General features: G+C 36.4%; 1 protein-coding gene across 1 annotated transcript in view; it reads left to right on the top strand.

Annotated features, from left to right (window-relative positions):
- The window catches only part of LOC128637982 (glutamate receptor U1-like), a 134779-nt gene that overhangs the window by 13582 nt on the left and 97110 nt on the right, over positions 1–24087 (top strand). The window contains exon 3 of the mRNA XM_053689866.1: positions 22179–22244. Within this exon, the coding sequence (XP_053545841.1) occupies positions 22187–22244 (58 nt within the window). The 5' untranslated portion in view covers positions 22179–22186. The remainder of the gene's footprint in view (positions 1–22178; positions 22245–24087) is intronic.

The following is a 24087-nucleotide window of genomic DNA, read 5'->3' as shown; positions in this document are numbered from 1 at the left end:
TCTGTTAAAAAATGTGCAGAACTTAGATATATGGACATAATCTGTATGACTCCCGTCTCTCTCAGTGCTTCTTAAACATAGAAAAGGAGAGAAAAAGAAAAAGAAAGAGAAATCACTTTGAGAAATGCTCTAATATAACTATGCTGATACTGCACTTATAATCTTATAAGAGTATTATAATTTTGCTGTTTCTCTATTATAACTTAAGGCTATAGCTCTAGATCTTTTTATAAATCCCTATGAACAACATGACTACATTACCAGATTGTCACTATATAGGATCTTAATTGTATGTTGAGCCTGAGTTCTACCCAGCAACACTGGCCTATTATTACTAATAAAGAGGCCACACCTATACCTACAAACTAGTAATTATTACCCCAGCACTATATAGGCCTTTTAAAAGCTGCTTGGCCAATATTTTATTAGCCCTATACTACTACCAATTAATGATATGGGTGCATATAGAAATATACAAGTAAAATTATACTCCTTAGATAGGATCAGTACATCACTCTAAGACCATACCACACTGTCTCCACTTCTTCTGTTTATCTCACACATTATGAGCACAACTCTCTAAACGCTTTCCTCTCCAAAAACTGCTCATAGGCTCTGTTATCACTAAGAGAGCGAATAACTATTACCTACCTTGGCTACCCATACAATACTACTACCCATTAGACTACTGTTTGTAAAGCAAAATTTCAAATCTTACCACAGAAATGCTACTGTTTAAAAAACATTTGTTATAATGTCTCTTATATTACTTGTGGGTTAAATGAAAATCCCTGGTCTTTTCACCTGGATTTAAAATTATAAAGTTTAAACACACAGAAAACCTGACTATTTCTATAAGAAATCTATAACCAGAGTACTTGTTAAAATAATCTAGTGCTGACATCTAGAATCAACTCATATAGAGAGTGACCAACCTATACTGCTATTCCTTAGCAGATTAGAAACCCCCTATCTTCTGAAGAAGAGAGGAACTGAGCATCTGCCTAAAATCCCCCTACTCCCAGATCAAAGAATTATGTAATTGTCTGCTTTGGCTATAACACTAGGGACAAAGCACATTGTAGAATCCTATTATTTGTAACCTTCACTAATCGCACAAAACTGCTATTCTGCCACAATCATAAACACCCCAATGTCACCTGCACTAACACCCTATCACTTATTTCGGTAATAAGACTAAATTGATTCTGTACAGAACCTCACATTAGCCACCTTAAACTAGCTTAAATACACGACACCTCACTTTCTCACTTAATACCCTTGATCACAAATATTGTCTCTTATAACACAACTTACTCCCACTATTCCTCACCTCACTGCGCCCTCACACTCTGTCACTTCTCTGGATCAATCTCATATAAGAACACACCCTCACTCAATCCCCTTGGCTTTCCCCCTCCACTTTTTTGGAAGGGCCCTTCACCATCACCCTCCCCTCTCACTATCACAATTAGACACGTGGCTTATGGATAAATTTGTATCTATTGCATCTAAGACACCCTCTCCAAATATGGCAGCTAGACAAAGGGACAGGAAACCTAAAAATACCCAGGACTCTACCACTGAAGCACAATCAACCTTAGCCCATACAATAGCGATGCCGGAACTCTCTACCCCACAGAGTCTGGTTGCAAGCATCACAGAAGCACTTACACCTAAATTTGATGTCCTTAGGGCAGAGATTAGGCAGGACATTTCCTCACTCACCCAAGAGATTAGACAATTCTCCAGCAGGCTGCAAGAAATGGAGCAGCGAGTATCAGATCTAGAAGACCTAACATTAGGGCATAGCTCTAAATTAGAAAGTTTAAACAATAATACTCAAAAAGTTTATGATAGGCTGGAGGATCTGGAAAACCGCTCCAGAAGAAATAACATCCGGATAATTGGTCTTCCAGAAGACAAACAATTTGACGATTTATGTTGCTTTATTTCAGACACACTTACAAAGGCCCTTAAAATTCCTCCAACCTATCATTCAATTTTGGTGGAGAGAGCCCATAGGTTAGGCACCCCCCGTTCAGATAACAAAAACGGCAATCGTCCTAGACCGGTTATTGCAAGACTACTTAACTTTCAGGACAAAAATATGATATTACAATATTTCCGGAAAAACCAGCCCATCTACATAGAAAATGCCAAAATTTTAATTTTCCAAGATTTCTCTGCATATACAGCTTCCAAGAGAAGAGAGTTAGCCCCAATCTGTACCAAATTCATACAGGATGGTCACCATGCCACTATAATTTATCCCTCTAAACTCAGACTTATAGTTAACAATACAACACATATATTTGAAGATGCCCAGTTGGCTGAAAATTTTTTCAAAACTATGAACCCACAACCTCACTAAAAAATGACTTCGCCACACATTGAGAAATTAGGCCTTGTGATTAGAGAACCCCCTTGGGATAGGGTGGTCTTTGTCTATTGTATGTATGCGCTCCCTTTTTTTTTTTTTTTTTTTTTTTTTTTTTCTCTTTTTTCTTTCTTCCTCTTCCCTTTATCTCGACCTCTCCCCCCCCTCTCCACAATCTAGATGACACAAGGGATTAATAAATTAAAAATAGTATCATGGAATGTGGGAGGCATCTCAACTCCCATTAAACGAAAGGCGATACTTACACATCTGCGGAAGGCTCAAACCGATATCGGTCTCTTACAAGAAACCCACCTAAATTCAGAAGAATCTCTAAAACTAAAGGCGCAATGGGTCAAAGAGGTCCTTGCAGCACCGAGTGCTGGAAAAAAGAAGGGTGTGGCCATACTGATTGGAAAAAAAGCCAAAGTAGAGATATTGCACTCTGAGGCTGACCCCGGGGGGAGATACATAATGGTAAAGCTGAGGAACGCACAGATAACTTATACAATATGTAACATATACGGACCAAATACCTCCGACCCAGAGTTCTGGAATCTAATCCAGTCAAAACTCTTATTAACCTCTGAAGGACATTTGATCCTAGGAGGCGACTTCAATATGGCACCACATTGTCCCCTAGACAGATTTAGAAACAATGTCAAACAGTTAAAACAAAAAAAAGATAATCTAGACTCCAAAATATTCAATAAACTTAAGCACAACCTAGCATTATGTGACATCTGGAGAGTCCAGAACCCTGGCGCCCAAGACTACACCTGCCTTTCAAAAGCTCACAAAACCCTTTCCAGGATTGATTTATTCCTAATTGATGAACGTATTGCAATAACAAAAGTAAAAGCAGGATTAATGCCAATCCTCCTATCTGACCACGGACCCATTACTCTTGAACTTTACTCTGATCAATTTAATACGAATACCTCACGATTCTTTTTTCCTTATCACCTAACTACAGACCTAAAATTTAAAAAATGGTTGAGGGATAAATTTACCGAATATGTTAATTTTAACAAAGAATATATACAGCGCCCCGATATATTCTGGGAGACTGCGAAAGCAGTTCTTAGAGGAGAAATTATCGCTTATTCTGCCATCCTATCCAAAAAGGTAAAGTTAAGAGAGAGGGAGATGAATAATTCCCTGATCAACTCATATAACTGTTTTCTACTTGAAAAAACTCCTTTAAACTGGGCGAAATATATTCGTGCCAAAAGCATTAGAGACACTTTTGCAATGACCCAAGAAACCCACAGAGAACTTAGGTTTCAAGCTAAACTTTATAGATTTGGTAATAAATCTGGAAAAATGCTAGCCAAATTAGTTAAAAATGAAGGAAAAAACCACTGATAGAAAAACTAACTCATAATGGAAAACAGGTAACGAACCCAGAAGATATAGCGGGTATATTTATAGAATACTTTCGTGACATATATACATGCAGAGGCTATGATGCTGTGAAAGCATCAGAATTCTGGAGTAAAATCTCCCATCCTTCAGCCTCGGACGAAGAGACATCCAGTCTTAACTCTCCCATTCTAATAGAAGAGATAGAGGAAGTAATCTCTAATCTTTCCCTTAATAAGGCAGCAGGTCCGGATGGACTTCCAAATGAATTCTTCAAAATTCTATCAGCCCAAATAACACCTTACCTGAGCAATCTCTTTAACGAGATGTACATTAACGGCAAATCGGCCTCACCTTCCTTCTCCTCCTCATTTACGACCCTGATTTTAAAAGAAGGGAAAGATCCATCTCAAAAAGAGTCATATAGACCCATTGCCCTCTTAAATTCTGATTACAAAATCATGACATCTATCTTAGCAATCAGACTACAGAATATCTTAACAAAAATAATCCATCCGGACCAAGCTGGCTTTCTTAATAACCGAAACTCGGCTGCAAAAATTAGAGAACTTCTTGTCACTTTAGACTATACTCAGAATCCCTCCTCCTCTGAGGTGGAGAGAGAGGGCACCCCTGATTTAGCTATCCTGTCAATCGACGCAGAAAAGGCGTTTGACTCGGTTATTTTTAACCATATAATAACATCTTTATCAAAATTTGGGATTACAGGAAATTTCTCTAATTTCCTAGAAAATCTACATAAACAATCCCATACGAGATTAATAATAAATAATATCAATTCTCCTCCTATTATAATGGGTAGGGGGACGCGCCAGGGATGCCCTCTCTCTCCGCTTCTCTTCGATATAGCCATTGAACCCCTGGCCATTATGATAAGAGCATCTTTGGAAGGCATAAAAATTCGGAACTATGAAATAAAAATGGGACTATATGCAGATGATCTTTTAATCTATCTCTCCAATACAAAGCTTAATATACCAAAACTTCTCCAAATAACCGATCACTTCGGTCTATTTTCAGGGTACAAAGTAAATAAAACAAAGTCTGAGATTCTCTGGCTGAGGAGAAATAATAGTTCCATTCTAGACACTCCATTTAGGGTGGTTCATGAATCCTTTAAATATCTCGGGATCCATATACCAATTGATTTAAAAGACCTATATAAACTTAATATTACGCCCATATTAACTACCTTTAAGGAGAAATTAAAAAATTGGCAACATCTGCCTCTATCCATATCTGGCCGATCAGAGTTATTCAAAATGATTCTTCTTCCTAAAATTCTCTACATTCTGCAGAACGTCCCGCTAATCTTATCAGAGAAAGACATTCGCTTCTTTAATACCATGCTTAGACAATTTTTATGGCAAGGGAGAAGATCTAAGATATCCCTTGCCAAACTTACTGCACCAAGGGATCTTGGAGGCTTAGCATCACCCAATATTAGATTCTATAACCTTAGCTTCCTAGCACGAATAATTACGGACTGGATCTTCACTAAGAATTATATCCTTAACAATGAGTTAGAAAGGAATGTCTGCGAACCATACCTTCCATCAACCATGATCCACTGCCAACCAAAGAAGCTCCCAGCAGAGATCAAGAAACTTAAAACCATATATAACCCAATCAAGGCTTGGTGGAAAACAACCAAAGCCTTGGCAATAAACACCATGGTTTCAAATTATTTTCCTTTGACAGGGAATCCACAGTTCCAAGCAGGTATAAATTCAGCAGTCTTTAATCGATGGCATAATAACGGCCTTGTCAGATTATCTCAATTAATTGACAGTGATAGAAAATATACTAAAACCTTTGAAGAATTGAAGAATGAATTTAATCTTCTTAATAGAGATTTCTTTGCATATCTGCAAATAAGACATTATATTGCCGAATTAACCAAAGAGGTGGGCTGGTCTTGGGCGCTAGGTAAACTGGAAAGCTGGTTAACTTTAGTTAAAAACGGACACACATCTATTACCCCGTGCTATCGTATACTCAGCGCTAATCAGGGTGCTTCTACTCTGGACAAGATGGCAGTGATATGGTCCTCTCTAATACCCCAGAGTAACATAGAACCAAAAACTCTTCAGTTATCAATTAACAAAGTATCATCCACCACCCTGTCAGCCACCTGGCGAGAGGCACATCTTAAGCTCCTTCACGGGGCCTATTTCACCCCGGAGAAAGGCCTCAGAGTGCACAATCAACAATTTAATAAATGTCCAAAATGCTCTTGTCTTGCGGCAGATTTGGTACATATGTTTTGGAAATGTCCTAAAATTAGACGGTTCTGGAACAAGTTAGAGTACTGGCTTAGAGCTGTCTTGAAAATCGAGACAATTACTCTATCACTATACCGAATCATATTATGTCTGAATACAGAAAATAGTTACCAGAGGAACGAAAAGTTAGTAAATCTCTCTATCTTAGCATCTAGATATTTAATCTGTAAAAAATGGAAAATGAAAACATTGCCGACTATTACCGAAGTTAAGAACTACTTAAAAAAACAATGCGTACTAGAACAGAAAGACACAAACATTGACAAGGAATCAGATATAAAACATTTCTTTAATAAATGGGCAGCCTTTATTAAAACATTTCATGAAAGGGAAATTGATTACTTGATTTTTCCATTTAAAAACTCAGAAATAGTCCTCCTTGGCATTTGGTAGTCGGAGAGGGGGGGTAGAGTGTAATTGATATTTTCTCCCTTCTTCTGGGGTTTTTTTTTTTTTTTTTTTCTTCTTCTAGTCAGTTTGTTCTTGTTATGTAAATATAGATGACGTCATGGAGGTCATGACGACTGAGGGTATTGGTCTAAAGTTTCAAAAAAAAAAAAAGGGAAAAAAACCAGCAGAGTATATAACTCATTTATCTGAAATACGGATAATCCTGTCAATTATTTTTTTTTAGGTCTGACTTCATGTTTTCTTTATCTTTCTGTATAAGCCCTGCGTGGCGCAAGACATGGTTTCTTATTTTTTTGCCTCTTCTCTGTATACATTGCTGGATATAAATAAAAGTTTAAAAAAAAAAAAAAATTACATGCCCTATCTGAATCATGAAAGTTTATTTTGGACTAGACTGTCCCTTTAATATATTTAATCTCTTTCATGAACAATTTTCTCTTATATATGTAAACCTTTTATAGATTCCTGTAATCACCACTAGTCCAAAATCCTAGGATTTACTATCAGAATGTTTATATAACAATGTTAGACGCTAGTTCAGCACCACTTATTTAGTTTCCATATGTAATATTCACATTTGTAAATAACAGCATTCCCAAACGATAGCTCTTGACCCGCAGCAAAAATACCAGCTGATCCCCAGGGTAAAACCTAACCACGTAAACCATTAATCCATACAACGCTCACTGGCTAAGGTGGAATCCTCTAGCTGTGCTGTATCTCTTAAAGTATTATGCGCAAAACAAAAACCCAAATTGGGTCTTTGTGTGGACTTGGACCTTCTTGCGAAAAATAACTTAAAGTGACATAATACTCATATGCTAAATCACTTGAAACTGATGCAGTATAACTGTAAAAAGCTGACAGGAAAATATCACCTGAGCATCTCTATGTAAAAAAAGGAAGATATTTTACCTCACAATCTCCTCAGCTCAGCAGAGTAAGTTCTGTGTAAAAAGTTATACTCAGCTGTTGCTCAGCTGCAGGTTAAAAAAATAAAATAAAAAATGAAGAAATGAACAGCAGCCAATCAGCATCAACAGTGCTGAGGTCATGAACTCTTTTACTGTGATCTCATGAGATTTCACTTAACTCTCATGAGATTTCATTGTAAACTTCCTTAAAATGAATAGGGAAAGAAGATGAGAGTGCATGTAAGCTCACTCCTTCAGCTGTCCCGGGACAGACATACTGATTTGTTGCTTAGAAGTCATTTACAATTGGATGTGGCTACTGAGGAACTTTTGAGGTAAAATATCTTTCTTTTTTACATAGAGATGTTCAGGTGATATTTTCTAGTCTGCTTTTTACAGCTATACTGCATCACTTTCAAGTGTTTAAACATTTGGGTATTATGGCCCTTTAAAAGTAACCCTTTGGTTTAACATGTAGTATTGCCCATCTGGGCTGCCCAAAAGCAGATGAAACGTGTAGAGGGACATTAAAGAGACATGTTTTTGTGCCAGATTATCACAAACAGTAGGGGGGTTGCAAGAAATAAAAAATTCCAACAGGGAAGCCCTTAAATGTCAAAAATAGCTTTATTCCATTTAAAACATCAGGACATATGGATAAAATTCATGGCAGTACATAGTCTGAACAGTTTCGGTCTACCAGACCGTAATCATAGGATCATATGTCCTGATGTTTTAAATGGAATAAAGCTATTTTTCGACATTTAAAGCCTTCCCTGTTGGAACTTTTTATTTCTTGCATTTTCCCAGTGGACAGTGGGGTTTCTACTCCTAAACTGGAAGCCTATAGCCCTTGGGATTACGAATCACTTTCCACTATATGAGTGTTGGATAACAAGCAATAGCTGCTGTGACTGTGCCCATGACTGCTGCTTTTGGGATAACTTTTTTTGACGAGGTATTAGCTGTGAACTTTGTGCCGAGGCGGAGTTATACATACATCAGGAGGACGTTCTTTGCCTCACAGCCGGTCTTGTTTTTAGTTGGCCACGGACTAGTCACCTGACACACAGAGTAAAGTGAACTGATTCCGGATGCTAGAGTGTACAGAGCACGTACAGAATGCCAAGTTGGATTAGCCATCGCTTCATACCGGTTGAGTGAAGAGTTGCACGGTTATGGACTTTGTTACGATTACCTACTGGAACTTTATCCTCGCGTTGAATCCAGCTACTTCCCACGAGAGAGCGATGAGTGAGTTTCTTTATACCACTCATTACTGGATCTAGCGATGGGTTACTTCACGATGCTGAACTGCTTTAGGGATGTTTTCCTCCATGTTGTTCTCTATTTCTAAAACCCACTGTGGTTACTTGATGATTTAAATGTATTACCATCTGGAATAAAGCTAGTGGATGGTTTTTTTAAGCAGTGTGCAACCAGCAAGTCTCACCCGGTAAAGTATTCTCCATTCATCAAGTGGACTGTATACATAGACCGCTGCTTCATAACTGGTGTTTCTGGCGAGCCTGCAGGCTCGCCAGAAACACGGCCCCTGTGTGTCATTTTGCTTATTTATATTATTCCTCTCTATTTCTTTCATTTTGGTTTAGTAGGGGGGTTATATACACAACATGACTAAGGGGTAAAACTCAAAATGTTTTTGTTATGTTTGTCAAGCCAAATTTTTTGCAATAAATATTTTGAATAGAGAAGTGCTGCTGCAGTATTTTTTTTGCTACTAAATAGTAATGAGGAGGACAGTGCTAGGCCTGGCTGACATAATACTTGACAGCCAAGTAGAATTGTGGTGAGCAGTGTGGAAACACAAGTTGTGTAGAGAAATGGCATGAACTGTAGTGTTACTTCCATGGGCCCCAATCCAAGCAGCATTCCACACACCATCAAAAAAGCCTTCCTCAGGTTGTTCAAAGCACTATTGTCAAAGGTTGCTAAACCCTGATGAAAAGTTTTGTTTTGAATAAATTAGCTTGTATAAAACAAACAAAAAAAATGTTTGGCACATAGGAAAATCTTTTAAATTGCACATTTGTGTATCCCCACATTGAGCTATGAATAAGGCTACGGCCTAAACGCGTAAGCTTTTCTGTTAGGTGTTTCAACCCTTCCCCAATTCGTGTTGATTGTGATTTTAAACTTTGATGAAATAAAGTACTAAACTTTTAACTTTATACAATGTGAGGATCTCTGACTCGTCTTTGAATTTATAACATAGGAAAATCAGCAGCAACTGGCGTTAAAAAAAATGTAAGTGTCCTTTTCGATACACACTCTGTTGCCAGATCAGGTGATTGTTTGAGAGCCCAGTGACCCAGGTTTTTTATTATTTAGTGATCAGCTGCTCTCTTCGCCCCTCTCTACAGGGATGAAGCGTTGCTGACATGTGGATTCTTGAGACCTACAATTAAATTTAAGTAATTGCGGAACTCATCCAACTTATTGGATCACTTCCAGGTGCTTTACTTTTTCAGTCAAAGTGTATTTAATTGTTGACATCACAGCAGGTATAGTGGGGTCTGATATTAATGAAGGGGTTTAACAAAACCATGTGTGGGTTTTTTTATTAGATTTATGACATACTCTATTCATGTAACCTTAATATATTTACTTCTAAATAGTATATACTGTACATTCTGTTGCACCTCACTATCTTCACAATGAAAGAATGGACTTTAAAGCTGAACAGTTGTTTCATTCTTGATAAGTTTTATTACAAGCAGGGTTGGCTCTATAAATTGACCTGTGGGAACACAAGACAGAGATGGCATTTAACAGTGGGTGGTACGTATAGAGAGCATATTTTGCGTAATGGTGTTTGTTAAGAGAAAGTACCATCATGTGTGGTCCATCAGCTGGGTATCAGTACATTATCATGTAAAAATATCAATCTTCTAAACTATAATCTGTGAGAGTGCTGACTATAGTTTGGTTTACACTACAGTGGCATCTCCTAGGGGGTAGGGTGGCCACCTCAGCCATGTTTTCCTGGACATTTATTAGTTATACATGCTGCAAGGGGAGCAGAGGTGAACATGAATTGCACCCAGGGGTCAAGTCCTACAAAAAAAAGTGTGGGAACTCACCAAGACTTCCACCCCCTCCTCACAATTAATATTGTTTTATACACACACACACAAACAAATACACACACACACACACACACACACTGTATTTATATGTATATAATCTATACACTTTGGTTAATGAAAGCAAATTAAATCCAATGAGAGGTTGACTGGTTGCCTTTGGGCCTGAGACTCATCCTATGTCACAGAGGCTAACCCACTTAAGGTGCAATAGTCCTATTTCTACTAGGGGAGCTAAATAACCCCAAACAAGCCACACATAAATGTAAGCACCATGAGTTCCACACATTGCAGAGTGATAACACTATAGGACGGCTGACAGGCTTTAATTTAGTGTATTGTAGGAAGTGTTACTGCCCATTACTAGAGCATCTCACTATACCTTTAACTAGACTGTGCTCCAGCTCCTCCCAGCAGCAGTGTTTACTGAAGTGTTCCTGTTCTCTGTCCAGAGGGAACCTAGTTCCTCCTGCAAAAATAGTGCAGGAACTCAGTTCCCCTGCGTTCTCGCTGGACTTGACCCCTATTTGCACCCCTGAATAGCACACAAATAGTGATCCTGGGCAGCACTATTCATGTTTCTCCCTGCACACCCTGCAGTATGTGTAACTCATAAGGGTCCAGGAAAACATGGCCGAGGTGGCAACCCAACTAGGGGGGAGGAGGGGCTACTAATCCCCCTGCATAATTACTGTCCTACAGGTTGTGCCCTTATTTTACTGAGCACTATATTGTAAAGTAATGTATCTCCTTTGCATAAAGCAAATTAATGAACTCCCATTAATGAGAACTCTGTGGGAGTGAGCACAATGTTATCTATATGGCACACAAGAACTAGTATTGTCTAGCAGTTAAAGATAATAAAAAGCACTGAGACAAGAGGTGGTCTTTTAAGGGACATAAAACTCAACATTTTTCATTCATGATTCAGACAGAGCATAACATTTTAAACAATTTTCCAATGTAATTCTGTTATTTAATTTGCTTCATTCTCTTGGAATCCTTTGTTGAAGGAGCAGCAATGCATTACTTGGAGATAGTTAATGCATTAGGTGAGCCAATAACATTGGGTATATGTGCAGCCACCAATCAGCAGCATCTGAGCCTACCCTAAAGTATACTCTACAACAAAAGATACCAAGAGAACAAAACAAAATTAGATAATAGAAGTAAATTACAAATCTGTTTAAAATTGCATGCTCTATCTGAATCATGAAAGTTTAATTTTGACTTTACTGTCCCTTTAAAGAGAGCTGCGGGCACAGGATGAAAAAAATAGCATAGATAGTATTGCAAGTAGTAAAAATGCTACTTTAATTGTGCCAAGTAGTTTTATGCCCCTTTAAATAAAGTGAATATAGACCATACACTCTTTACCAACATTAAATATGAAGCTTAAATAAGTCTAAATAATTGCATCGTTATTTAGTAAATTGGATAAAGTTATTCTTTTTTGTGTTATAAAATGCAACAGGCCAAATCTTTTTTCCTGGCAATAAGCTACTTCTTGGAAGCAGTTCTAAACCGCTGTACATTTATGTGACGGGCTACCGTCAATTAATATTATTATGATACTTTATTTATGAAACGCCAAAATATTCTGCAGCGCTGTCGATGGGTACAATTCATTTAAATAAAACAATGATATAAAACTTGTAAGAGACAAACATATACGGGAGGAATTAAGGGCCCTATTCCCGTGGGAATTTATAATCTAAAAGGTTAGGAGGTTGAGAAACAGGAGGTGAATGAAAACTACAATAATGACGCCAACACTACAATTTTATCAAAGCATGGGAGAAAGCAGACATGATAAATTTAACTGCAAATTTCAAAAAATGAAAATGATTCTTGCACTGATGTAAATAGTTTTTATTTCCACTCACTGTTAAATTAAAGGGTTATTAACAATATATTTTTCTTTGATGTATCCGAAACAGGGGAATTTAAGATAAATCTGGCTTTTTTGCTAACATTTTTTTTCTTTTTAGAGAACAAAAATAAAATAAGCACAAACAACACTAGTCATGTGCATTCGTTTCATTATGAATGCAAATTTGTAATGACAAAACGAATATTTGTTAAGTTTCCACAAAAGGAATATCCGAATGAACGCGCCAACTAAATTAATTTGTTTTCTTTAAATTACATGTAGAGGTTAAAATACTTCTAGTGTGCTGGAGAGCCGTGCTAATCACGACCCTTCTTGCTAATAGAAGGCTTAGCGTGGCGGATCCCAGGGCCTGCAGTAAAGGTTCTTTAGTGCAGACACTGTGACCTGCTGTACTTTGCGCAGCTCCCCAACACGCTAGAGGTAAGTATATAAGGCTACCGTTTTTGTCCTCCCGATCTATGTTTCAATACACAAACAGACATTTACATATGTCTATGTATTTATTATACGTATAGGTGATAGAAGGAGACAACCAGCTTTTTAAAAAAAAAAATGGAAACAACAGTCACATAACTCACCGACACTCAAATAAACTAGCCAAATGCAATATAAATATCACCAGGCAACCTTCAAATTCAGCTGTCCTTGCACTCCCATAAATGTGTGTGTCAAATCCCACACAAAGAACTTAAACAGAAATAAAGTGACAGCGCTGCTAAGCGTGGGTCAGGTTAAAATTAAAATGAACCACAATGGGTGTTATATAGTTATTACTGAATAACAAAGAGATGCTATCGCTGAAATATATAGAGGAAACAATGTGAAATAAGGTAGATAATAGTATATTTAATAATATTGACTGATATTTATTTTATATATTAGTCAATATTATATACTATTAAGGAAAAAGTGTAAAGTAAAGTCCAAGTATATCTCTCCTAATAAAGACAGCAATGTATAGGATTAGTGCCCACAGTCTTTATCCACAGCTGATAAACCCTAGCAGATTCAGTGATTCGGCGGTATACGCTTATAGCTTTAAAGGCATATAGTTCACTCACCCCGCTCCTGTTGCGGTAGCCTCTGCTCGCCTTACAACTTCAGTGCGAGTACCCTCCTTAAGGTTTTCGGGTCTTACCTGGTGGTGAACCAGCTCCTCCGCCTTCTCTCACTTCCACTTTCGCGGATGCTGCTCTTCCGGGTAATCACTTTGCTGTTCCTACTTCTGTGCTGCACATTTTCCTTTCGGCCACTCTCGAGTAGTATGGGATCCAATAGCAAACTCCTCCCTGTTTGCAATATGACTCACAGCGTACAAGAAAAAAAAAAGAGATCCCAGTCAAGTTTAAAAGAAATTCTTCTTTATTTTAGACATCTGCGGGTAAAAACAAGCTTTTCCACGATACGGATAGATGAAACACACACAGATCCATGGAAGCTAATGAGTGGTTCGGTCTTACGCGTTTCGGCAGAACATGACCGCCTTAATCATAGACCATACCGGAACCTCTCCTACCTGAGACTTAACACCTGTTTGCAGGTACACTCCCACAGCTTTTACACCAATCATAAGTTTGTAGGCATGGTCAATAGCTGAAGGATCTTTATGTGACCCTATATTCAGAACGTTTCCAATACATATTGATATGACAGGTGCATAGTTTAAAAGTACAAAATTCTTTATATATGCTTGTTATAAGAGGACTTATGATAAATTTCATTTTGACCAAATATCGGTCACTAATGGGGAAAAGGCAATATGAATATGCTATATTGTTCAATCTAATAAACATTTATAGATGCATTATAGAGAGAAAATATATATATATATATATATATATATATATATATATATATATATATATAAGCAGAATCCATTTTTTTCAGTCATAATTATGACAATACATTCTCTTAGTGTGGAATCTGATACAAATTCGGGGTATGCACATTATACACTAAGTTAGAGATTAGGCGATTTCGATACCATTATACAATATAAAGTCAATTTGAATTTACAATACATTTCAATCTCATAAGTTGGTTTATAGACAGATTTATACAGCTGAGGTAAAGAAAAATTGAATATACATGGGTAGATATTTAAACTAGTATTATACTCTTAGTAATTCCTTAGAACAGACATTATACCCAGTAGTTTATTATGTCATGTTCAGAATTAAATCCTTCAGGAACTAGGGTTTTAAAGACAAATATCCAATAGGCCTCCTGTTTTTTAATGATTTTAAGCCTATCACCCCTCTATGGGGTCTGCATATGTGTTCAATAGCAGACCAACTAAAGGATTTTAGATTCTGATCGTGTTCTTCAATAAAATGGACTGCTAGGGCTGAACATGAAACATCATTTTCAATATAAGAGATGTGCTCTTGAATACGAGTTCTTACATCCCTTGTTGTCATTCCAATGTATTGTTTTTTGTGCTCTTTACATTCCACTAGATATATAAAATGATCTGTGGAACACTTTATACACCCTTTTACATTGTATTAAATTCCTGTTGTGTATGATGTACAGGTTTTTGTCACCTTAATATACCCACAGGCTCTGCATCTTTTACTCCCACATTTAAAGGTACCATTTGATTGTAACCAAGCACTCCCTGGTTTTTTTTCTTTGTTTCTTAACTCACTGGGGGACAAAATGTTGGCTATTGATTTGCCCTTCTTATATACAAATCTGCAACCTTTCCCTATTACAGGTTTAAGAGCATCATCTCCATATATGAGGGGTAGATATTTTTTAACAATATCACAAACCTGGGTATACTGACTCGAATATTGTGTAATGAAAATTGGTCTTTCATCTCCACTATAATTTTTCTGTCTCACCTGTAACAGATCTTTCCTTTCCATTTGGTTAACTTTCTCACCAATACTAGCTATCTGATTCCGGTTATATCCTCTGGCAACCATTCTTTCTGTTAGCTCATGTTTAGCCCTATCATATCCTTCTCTTTGAGAGCAATTTCTCTTGGTACTGATCATTTGGCCTTTTATTATTCCCTTTATGACATGCTTAGGATGGTTGCTTTTAGCGTGTAATAACGCATTTCCTGCTATTGGTTTTCTGTACAGGTCAGTTGTTACTCTCCTGTTTTGTCTATCTGCAAACAATAACAGGTCCAAGTAATTGATTTTGTCTCTATTCCAATCTGAAGTAAATTTCATGCCCATCTTGTTATTGTTAAGGTACGTAAGAAACATATCTTTTCCTGTCTTGTCTCCATACAAATAAAAGGTCATCTATAAACCTCTTATAGAGGAATATAGAGCCTTTGTAAGGATTATGTTCACTTAAAATTAAATTCTTCTCTAACCATCCCATAAAGAGATTTGCATATGAGGGCACAAACTGCGCCCCCATTGCAGTCCCTTGTTTTTGCAGAAAGAATTCTCCCTCGAACATAAAATAATTATGCTCGAAGAGGAACTCAATGATGTCAAGGATATAGGCCTTGAAATAAGAGTCATACGTAATATCCAGATCCAAAAAATATTCAACTGCTTTAAGACCCAAACTATGGGTGATCATCATATAAAAAGTGTTCCACAGATCATGTTATATATCTAGTGGAATGTAAAGAGCACAAAAAACAATACATTGGAATGACAACAAGGGATGTAAGAACTCGTATTCAAGAGCACATCTCTTATATTGAAAATGATGTCTCATGTTAAGCCCTAGCAGCCCATTTTATTGAAGAACACGATCAGAATCTAAAATCCTTTAGTTGGTCTGCTATTGAACACATATGCAGACCCCATAGAGGGGTGATAGGCTTAACATCCTTAAAAAAACAGGAGGCCTATTGGATATTTGTCTTTAAAACCCTAGTTCCTGAAGGATTTAATTCTGAACATGACATAATAAACTGCTGGGTATAATGTTTGTTCTAAGGAATTACTAAGACTATAATACTAGTTTAAATATCTACCCATGTATATTCAATTTTTCTTTACCTTAGCTGTATAAATCTGTCTATAAACCAACTTATGAGATTGAAATGTATTGTAAATTCAAATTGACTTTTTATTGTATAATGGTTTCGAAATCGCCTAATCTCTAACTTAGTGTATAATGTGCATACCCCAAATTTGTATCAGATTCCACACTAAGAGAATGTATTGTCATAATTATGACTTAAAAAATGGATTCTGCTTATATATATATATATATATATATATATATATATATATATATATATATATATATATATATATATATATATATATATATATATATATATATATATATATATATATATATATATATATATATATATACAGGGAGTGCAGAATTATTAGGCAAGTTGTATTTTTGAGGATTAATTTTATTATTGAACAACAACCATGTTCTCAATGAACCCAAAAAACTCATTAATATCAAAGCTGAATAGTTTTGGAAGTAGTTTTTAGTTTGTTTTTAGTTATAGCTACTTTAGGGGGATATCTGTGTGTGCAGGTGACTATTACTGTGCATAATTATTAGGCAACTTAACAAAAAACAAATATATACCCATTTCAATTATTTATTTTTACCAGTGAAACCAATATAACATCTCAACATTCACAAATATACATTTCTGACATTCAAAAACAAAACAAAAATAAATCAGTGACCAATATAGCCACCTTTCTTTGCAAGGACACTCAAAAGCCTGCCATCCATGGATTCTGTCAGTGTTTTGATCTGTTCACCATCAACATTGCGTGCAGCAGCAACCACAGCCTCCCAGACACTGTTCAGAGAGGTGTACTGTTTTCTCTCCTTGTAAATCTCACATTTGATGATGGACCACAGGTTCTCAATGGGGTTCAGATCAGGTGAACAAGGAGGCCATGTCATTAGATTTTCTTCTTTTATACCCTTTCTTGCCAGCCACGCTGTGGAGTACTTGGACGCGTGTGATGGAGCATTGTCCTGCATGAAAATCATGTTTTTCTTGAAGGATGCAGACTTCTTCCTGTACCACTGCTTGAAGAAGGTGTCTTCCAGAAACTGGCAGTAGGACTGGGAGTTGAGCTTGACTCCATCCTCAACCCGAAAAGGCCCCACAAGCTCATCTTTGATGATACCAGCCCAAACCAGTACTCCACCTCCACCTTGCTGGCGTCTGAGTCGGACTGGAGCTCTCTGCCCTTTACCAATCCAGCCACGGGCCCATCCATCTTGCCCATCAAGACTCACTCTCATTTCATCAGTCCATAAAACCTTAGAAAAATCAGCCTTGAGATATTTCTTGGCCCAGTCTTGACGTTTCAGCTTGTGTGTCTTGTTCAGTGGTGGTCGACTTTCAGCCTTTCTTACCTTGGCCATGTCTCTGAGTATTGCACACCTTGTGCTTTTGGGCACTCCAGTGATGTTGCAGCTCTGAAATATGGCCAAACTGGTGGCAAGTGGCATCTTGGCAGCTGCACGCTTGACTTTTCTCAGTTCATGGGCAGTTATTTTGCGCCTTGGTTTTTCCACACGCTTCTTGCGACCCTGTTGACTATTTTGAATGAAACGCTTGATTGTTCGATGATCACGCTTCAGAAGCTTTGCAATTTTAAGAGTGCTGCATCCCTCTGCAAGATATCTCACTATTTTTTACTTTTCTGAGTCTGTCAAGTCCTTCTTTTGACCCATTTTGCCAAAGGAAAGGAAGTTGCCTAATAATTATGCACACCTGATATAGGGTGTTGATGTCATTAGACCACACCCCTTCTCATTACAGAGATGCACATCACCTAATATGCTTAATTGGTAGTAGGCTTTCGAGCCTATACAGCTTGGAGTAAGACAACATGCATAAAGAGGATGATGTGGTCAAAATACTCATTTGCCTAATAATTCTGCACACAGTGTATATATATATATATATATATATATATATATTTTCTCTCTATAATGCACCTATAAATGTTTATTAGATTGAACGATATAGCATATTCATATTGCCTTTTCCCCATTAGTGACCGATATTTGGTCAAAATGAAATTTATCATAAGTCCTCTTATAACAAGCATATATAAAGAATTTTGTACTTTTAAACTATGCACCTGTCATATCAATATGTATTGGAAACATTCTGAATATAGGGTCACAGTAAAGATCCTTCAGCTATTGACCATGCCTACAAACTAATGATTGGTGTAAAAGCTGTGGGAGTGTACCTGCAAACAGGTGTTAAGTCTCAGGTAGAAGAGGTTCCGGTATGGTCTATGATTAAGGCGGTCATGTTCTGCCGAAACGCGTAATCCGAACCTCTCATTAGCTTCCATGGATCTGTGTGTGTTTCATCTATCCGTATTGTGGAAAAGCTTGTTTTTACCCGCAGATGTCTAAAATAAAGAAGAATTTCTTTTAAAGTGGACTGGGATCTCTCTTTTTTTCTTGTACTCTGTGAATTATAAACTATTATCTACCTTATTTCACATTGTTTCCTCTATATATTTCAGCGATAGCATCTCTTTGTTATTCAGTAATACCTATATAACAACCACTTTATTTCTGTTTTTGTCTTATAACATAAATCACATTTATCTTGGAGGGGATAATTTAGTGGCAGTTGGGTCCCCCTTTTTACTTGGGTACTCTATCCTTTAATGTTTCTACCACACAAAGAACATCACAACAGTACTGCTATGTTAGTACTGCAGTATGCTCTCTCTTACAACTGAGATGTCAGGGACACAGTTACTGTATAAACCAAGTTCCTGTGTTCTCCAGTTATATTTTAGACCTGCACACCAGATTACAGACATGATTCAAGTGCCCCTGGCAGCTGTCCTTTTCACCCCCACCCAGAAAACTGCTCAGAAGTTAGCCATTTTGAAGAAGTTAAACACATAGTAAAATTATCTAATTAATTAGAATTGTTTTTTTTATTTTATTTTTAACGTTAAAATGCTCCTTTAATTCCATGAGAGAACTGGTTATTTGATGACAAAAGATCAAGATATAGTAGAGAGAGCAGTGAAGTTGAGAACTTGATTGTATATGTCTAGTCATCTATTTCTTACCCATGCTTCATGTTCAAATTAGTGAGCAACAATTATAATAGAGAGTCCATGCTTGGCTGGAGAAAGAGAACATATTTATTCTGTCTGCAATTAAAGTAGTTAACTCAAGTTTATTGTAGGAAGGCAACTGGCACCCCGCACTCTTGATATATCTTGTACTTTTCTAAAGAAAAACAAGCTATAATTACAACTTACTCCACAGCTTTAAACACTCCAGGATTTCTTTTTAATTCCTGACCATATTATTTTGTTCAAGTTGTGCAATATTCGTCTTCACTCTACTGTCACCTGCTTGAAGACCACCTTAAAGGGACAGTCTACACCAGAATTTTTATTGTTTGAAAAGATACCATAGATCCCAGTGGTGACATTGTAGTTTATAAGGTTCACATAAACAGATTTTATATCATAATTATCAGATTTTTCAAAAAGTCATCAGCATATTTTTTCTTGTGTAACATAGCAAACATGTGAACAGACACACACAGAAATAAATACACAAAAACATACATGCACTACGCACAACACACTAACACTACACAAGCACTACACACACACCACACAAACTACACTAGCACTACATACCACATAAACACTACACTCACACAAACACACTACACAAGCACTACACACACAACACACAAACACACACTACAAAAGCACTACACCACACAAACACTACACACACATTATTTTTATGCAATGGAATAGTTTATAATAATGAGATATAAATTACATGCTAACTAATCTGAGAGAATCACAGTCCAATTTCTAAAAAGAAGCAAAAATGAGAACAATTATCTGTTTTTTATTTACTAAATTTACAATCTTAGATCTGTGCAACCAATGAGAAGTTGCATCAGCTGAGTAATGGACCAAACATAAAAAGTAGAAGAAAGAACAAAAAAAAAAAGGAAAGAAAGAAAGGAAAATAGGAATAAATGCTGCATTATACAATTTTAATTTTCAATTGATATGATGCACTAAATGCAATATTTCATTTTTTAACAAGTAAGACCTGTTACTGTTAAGAAGCATCCATAACACTTAAAACTCTATTCAACATTTCAGTATCTTCAGTGTTCCTATGGTTTCTAAGCAAATAAAAGCTTAGATTGATACGAGACTTCCTACATTATTAAACATGAAGACACATTACACTTCTGAGGAATACTCACACTAATACAGGTTTTGCAAACATCTGAGTGCTTAGTATGGTTTCCCTATTGATAGAAAATCCATGGTCATCCAAGGGTCTCATAAACATGAGGTTAAATTGATGTTGAGAATGAATACTCTACTCACTTTACTTATTCTCTCTTCACTCCCTTCTTTTTTCATATCTTATCTCTCCTTCACTCTCTCTCTTCATTTTCTTCTCAACCCCTCTCTCCCTTATTTCTATTTTTTCTCCCTCCTCTCTTTCTGCTCATCTCTCCCTCTCTACTGTCTATCTATCTTCCTCTTTCTCCTCTCTTCTTTTTCTAACTCTATCTCTCCTCGTTATTATTGAGAAATTAAATGCAACGGAACACCAAAACATAACCTTAAGTGGAAAGTATTGTACAGTATAAGGTATACAGTATAGGAACATGTTTAAAAGGATAATGAACCCAATTTTTTCTTCTTTCATGATTCGGATAGAGCCTGCAATTTTAAGCAACTTTCTACTTTACTCCTATTATCAATTTTTCTTCATTCTCTTGCTATCTTTATTTGAAAAAGCAGTAATGTAAGTAATGACGAGCCCTCCATTTGTGGTTCAACACCTGGGTAGCATTTGCTGATTGATGGCTACATTTAGCCACCAAGTGCTACCCAGGTTATCAATATAACAGCGTTAGTTGTGCGTAGTAGATCCGTTATCTATCTATTTAAACAATAAAAGAAATCAAGTAGACTGTCCCATTAACGGACAATAGGGCTAATATTTTTGCGCTCCATTTGTAATCTAGTCCTAACTCAGCAAAACTCCAAAAAGGAAAATTTGTTTTATACATAAGAATAGTGCTTGTGCACATGAGTAGTAACTAACACAAACTCACACACACAATTAAAGAAATTTCTGTTAAAGGGATATACATTTATTTTGAAGCATTTTTACAATATACTTTAACTTACAAAAACTCTTCTGAAATGTTATTACAAAGCCTGTATATGCTCAGACATATTGTTTTGCAAGTATATTGTATATAACATGGCCAGACTGGGACAAAATTTTTTTTGAAGACCAGCCTTATTTTACATTAGTCTGTAGAATGCACGCGCCACGTTCCTCTCAAGAAGATTACTGGGATACTCCTTTCTCCAATATTTTTTTCAGAATGAAATTATGTTCGTTTGTAATTAAAAAAAATGCCAAATTGTTTTATAAAGGCACCCTACAAATCAATTTCATCCATGACTCCCTTTCACAGTGTGAAATTGATTATTCATGGAGAAGACACTCAAAATAGTGTATCACTCTGTCTCACATTGTAATTTAATGAGACAATAGCAACCATTCAAAAGAGGGCTACTAAAATGGAATATGTTCTGGGAAATGAAACCTGCAAAGAAATACTTTGTCATGTACTACTTTCCAATATAATGTTGTTTATAAAAGAAAATCCCACATAACATCTGCTAAATGTGATATTTAAATTATAGTTACTGCTTAATAGTTGGCTTAGACATTTTCAAAGACAAGGCTACACAGAAGCTAAAAAATATACTTGATAACAAGAGAAGTGTTTAGAATGTGAAATTCACCAATTTGTATCCTTTTTTTGTGCAGAGACAACCATGAAACAAGTCATAACATTGCTTTGTGCTGTTGCAGTCGTGTCCTTTGGATACTCAGGTATGTACAATGGAGGGGGGATTTATTCATTTTCTATAGCATATTTTGCTATTATCATAAAGTACTAAGAAAAACCAACTGAATGTTAAAATGAAGTACAATAGTAACTAAAAAAAAAAGATCTTTTTGAGGCCGAGCAAAGTATTCAATAGTCACTAAAAAATGTTTTATTTGACTTAAATATATCTTAGCAAGAAATGACATTAAAACAATGGATTACAGACTTCTCTGGGGAGTTAAAGGGCTAATGAAAATTTTCCAATAAAAAATAAAAATAAAAGATGAAGTATTAGTATTCTTAAAGGGATATTCCAGCCAAAATTGGAATCCACATGGATGTATTTTAGTTTTGAATAGAAGCATTTTTGTAATACACATTTATTAGCAAAAAGGCTTCTAATAAAAGCTATAGCAGTTTCAAAGTATGCACCATGCACCAGCATTTTAAACACAACACTTGCTCAGAGAGTCTTGTACCATCTAGTAATGACTCAATTTGTTAATTGCTGACATGATACAAACCCCACTGGGGCTCTGAGCAGCTGTAGTATTTAACATGCTGTTATTACTGAGAATATCTAGCTATGCTTCACGTACAAATGCAGAGAAAAATGCTAACACTAAAACAGTGATAACTTTTACTAAAAGCATTTTGCCAATACCTTTATATTGTAAATATGTTTCTATTCAAAGATAAAATTCATCTGTGTATTTACATTTTGACTGTGATGTCCCTTTAATACTATTTTCCTTATTTGCCTTATCGATTATAAACAAATTAATCTAAGGAATGACAGTATTGAGGGGGGGTTTAAATTAGTTAAAAGGGGTTAAAGCTTTGCCAGATGGTGAAATACTTATGACTTAGGGTCTGATATTCATATTATTACCGTTTAGGTGAGATATTCTAAGAAATCTCATCAGTACAGCGAGGCCCTTAAAAAAAAAAAAAACACACATTTTATCTTAGGAAATGTTTATGTTGCTATGTAGTATTCTTTATGTGAAACAGAGACTCCTACATTACAATACAATGTCTAAAAAAGAATCCCAAAGATTTTGTGTGATTTCTCTCCAGCCACAGCCAAAGAGGTGACATTTTATGTTAGCAACATACTGCACATCCCTACAGATATTTCTCTTTGTGTGGGAGTGTGTCTTTGTGTGTGAGAGAGTGTGTGTGTCTTTGTGTTTATCAGTGTTTTTCTGTGTGTGTGACAGAGTGAATGTATTTGAGTGTGTGAGAGAATATGTGTGTAAGTGTGTGAAAGAGTGCGTGTGTAGCGTCATATGAGAGAGATTGTGTATGAGAAAGAGTATGAGTGTGTGCTAGTGCATTAGCGTGTGTTAAGGTGTGAGAGTGTGGTTGTGTGTCTGTGTGTATGTGAGATAGAGTGTGAGTTTGTATTTATGTGCTATTATTTATAGTGTGTACTCTGCAAAAATAAAATTGCTGTGCTATGCACGGCGCAAGAGTGTTCGGATTGGGCCTGAACTAAAGGTGGCAACCCTATTATGACTGAGATAATCAGATATCCAATAGTCAGAAAATTTGGAAAACAGCACATAACCCTGGATCAGCCACTTCCAGTTTATGCAGAATAAAATAAAGTTGAGTTCCAGCCACCGAATATCTTTAAAAAAGGGACCTTTGTTGTAACATGGCAGGGTCCATAGTATATCTATGAGTAAGCGCCTGTAGGTAATGTGAAACATGTTAGACGTTACCTGTATGTCTGCCTGTGTCATGTCTTGTGCCTTTTTTGTGGACTTTGAGCCTTTTTAATCTGCCAAACAAGTTTGGAATAAAGTTTGGAATTTTTTACCTACATTTGAGTAACTG

This window comes from Bombina bombina, chromosome 8, assembly GCF_027579735.1.
Source record: "Bombina bombina isolate aBomBom1 chromosome 8, aBomBom1.pri, whole genome shotgun sequence".
In the NCBI taxonomy this organism is placed as follows: Eukaryota; Metazoa; Chordata; class Amphibia; order Anura; family Bombinatoridae; genus Bombina; species Bombina bombina.
Note: the sequence above shows the minus strand (reverse complement) of the source record. Positions and strands in the feature narration are given on the sequence as shown.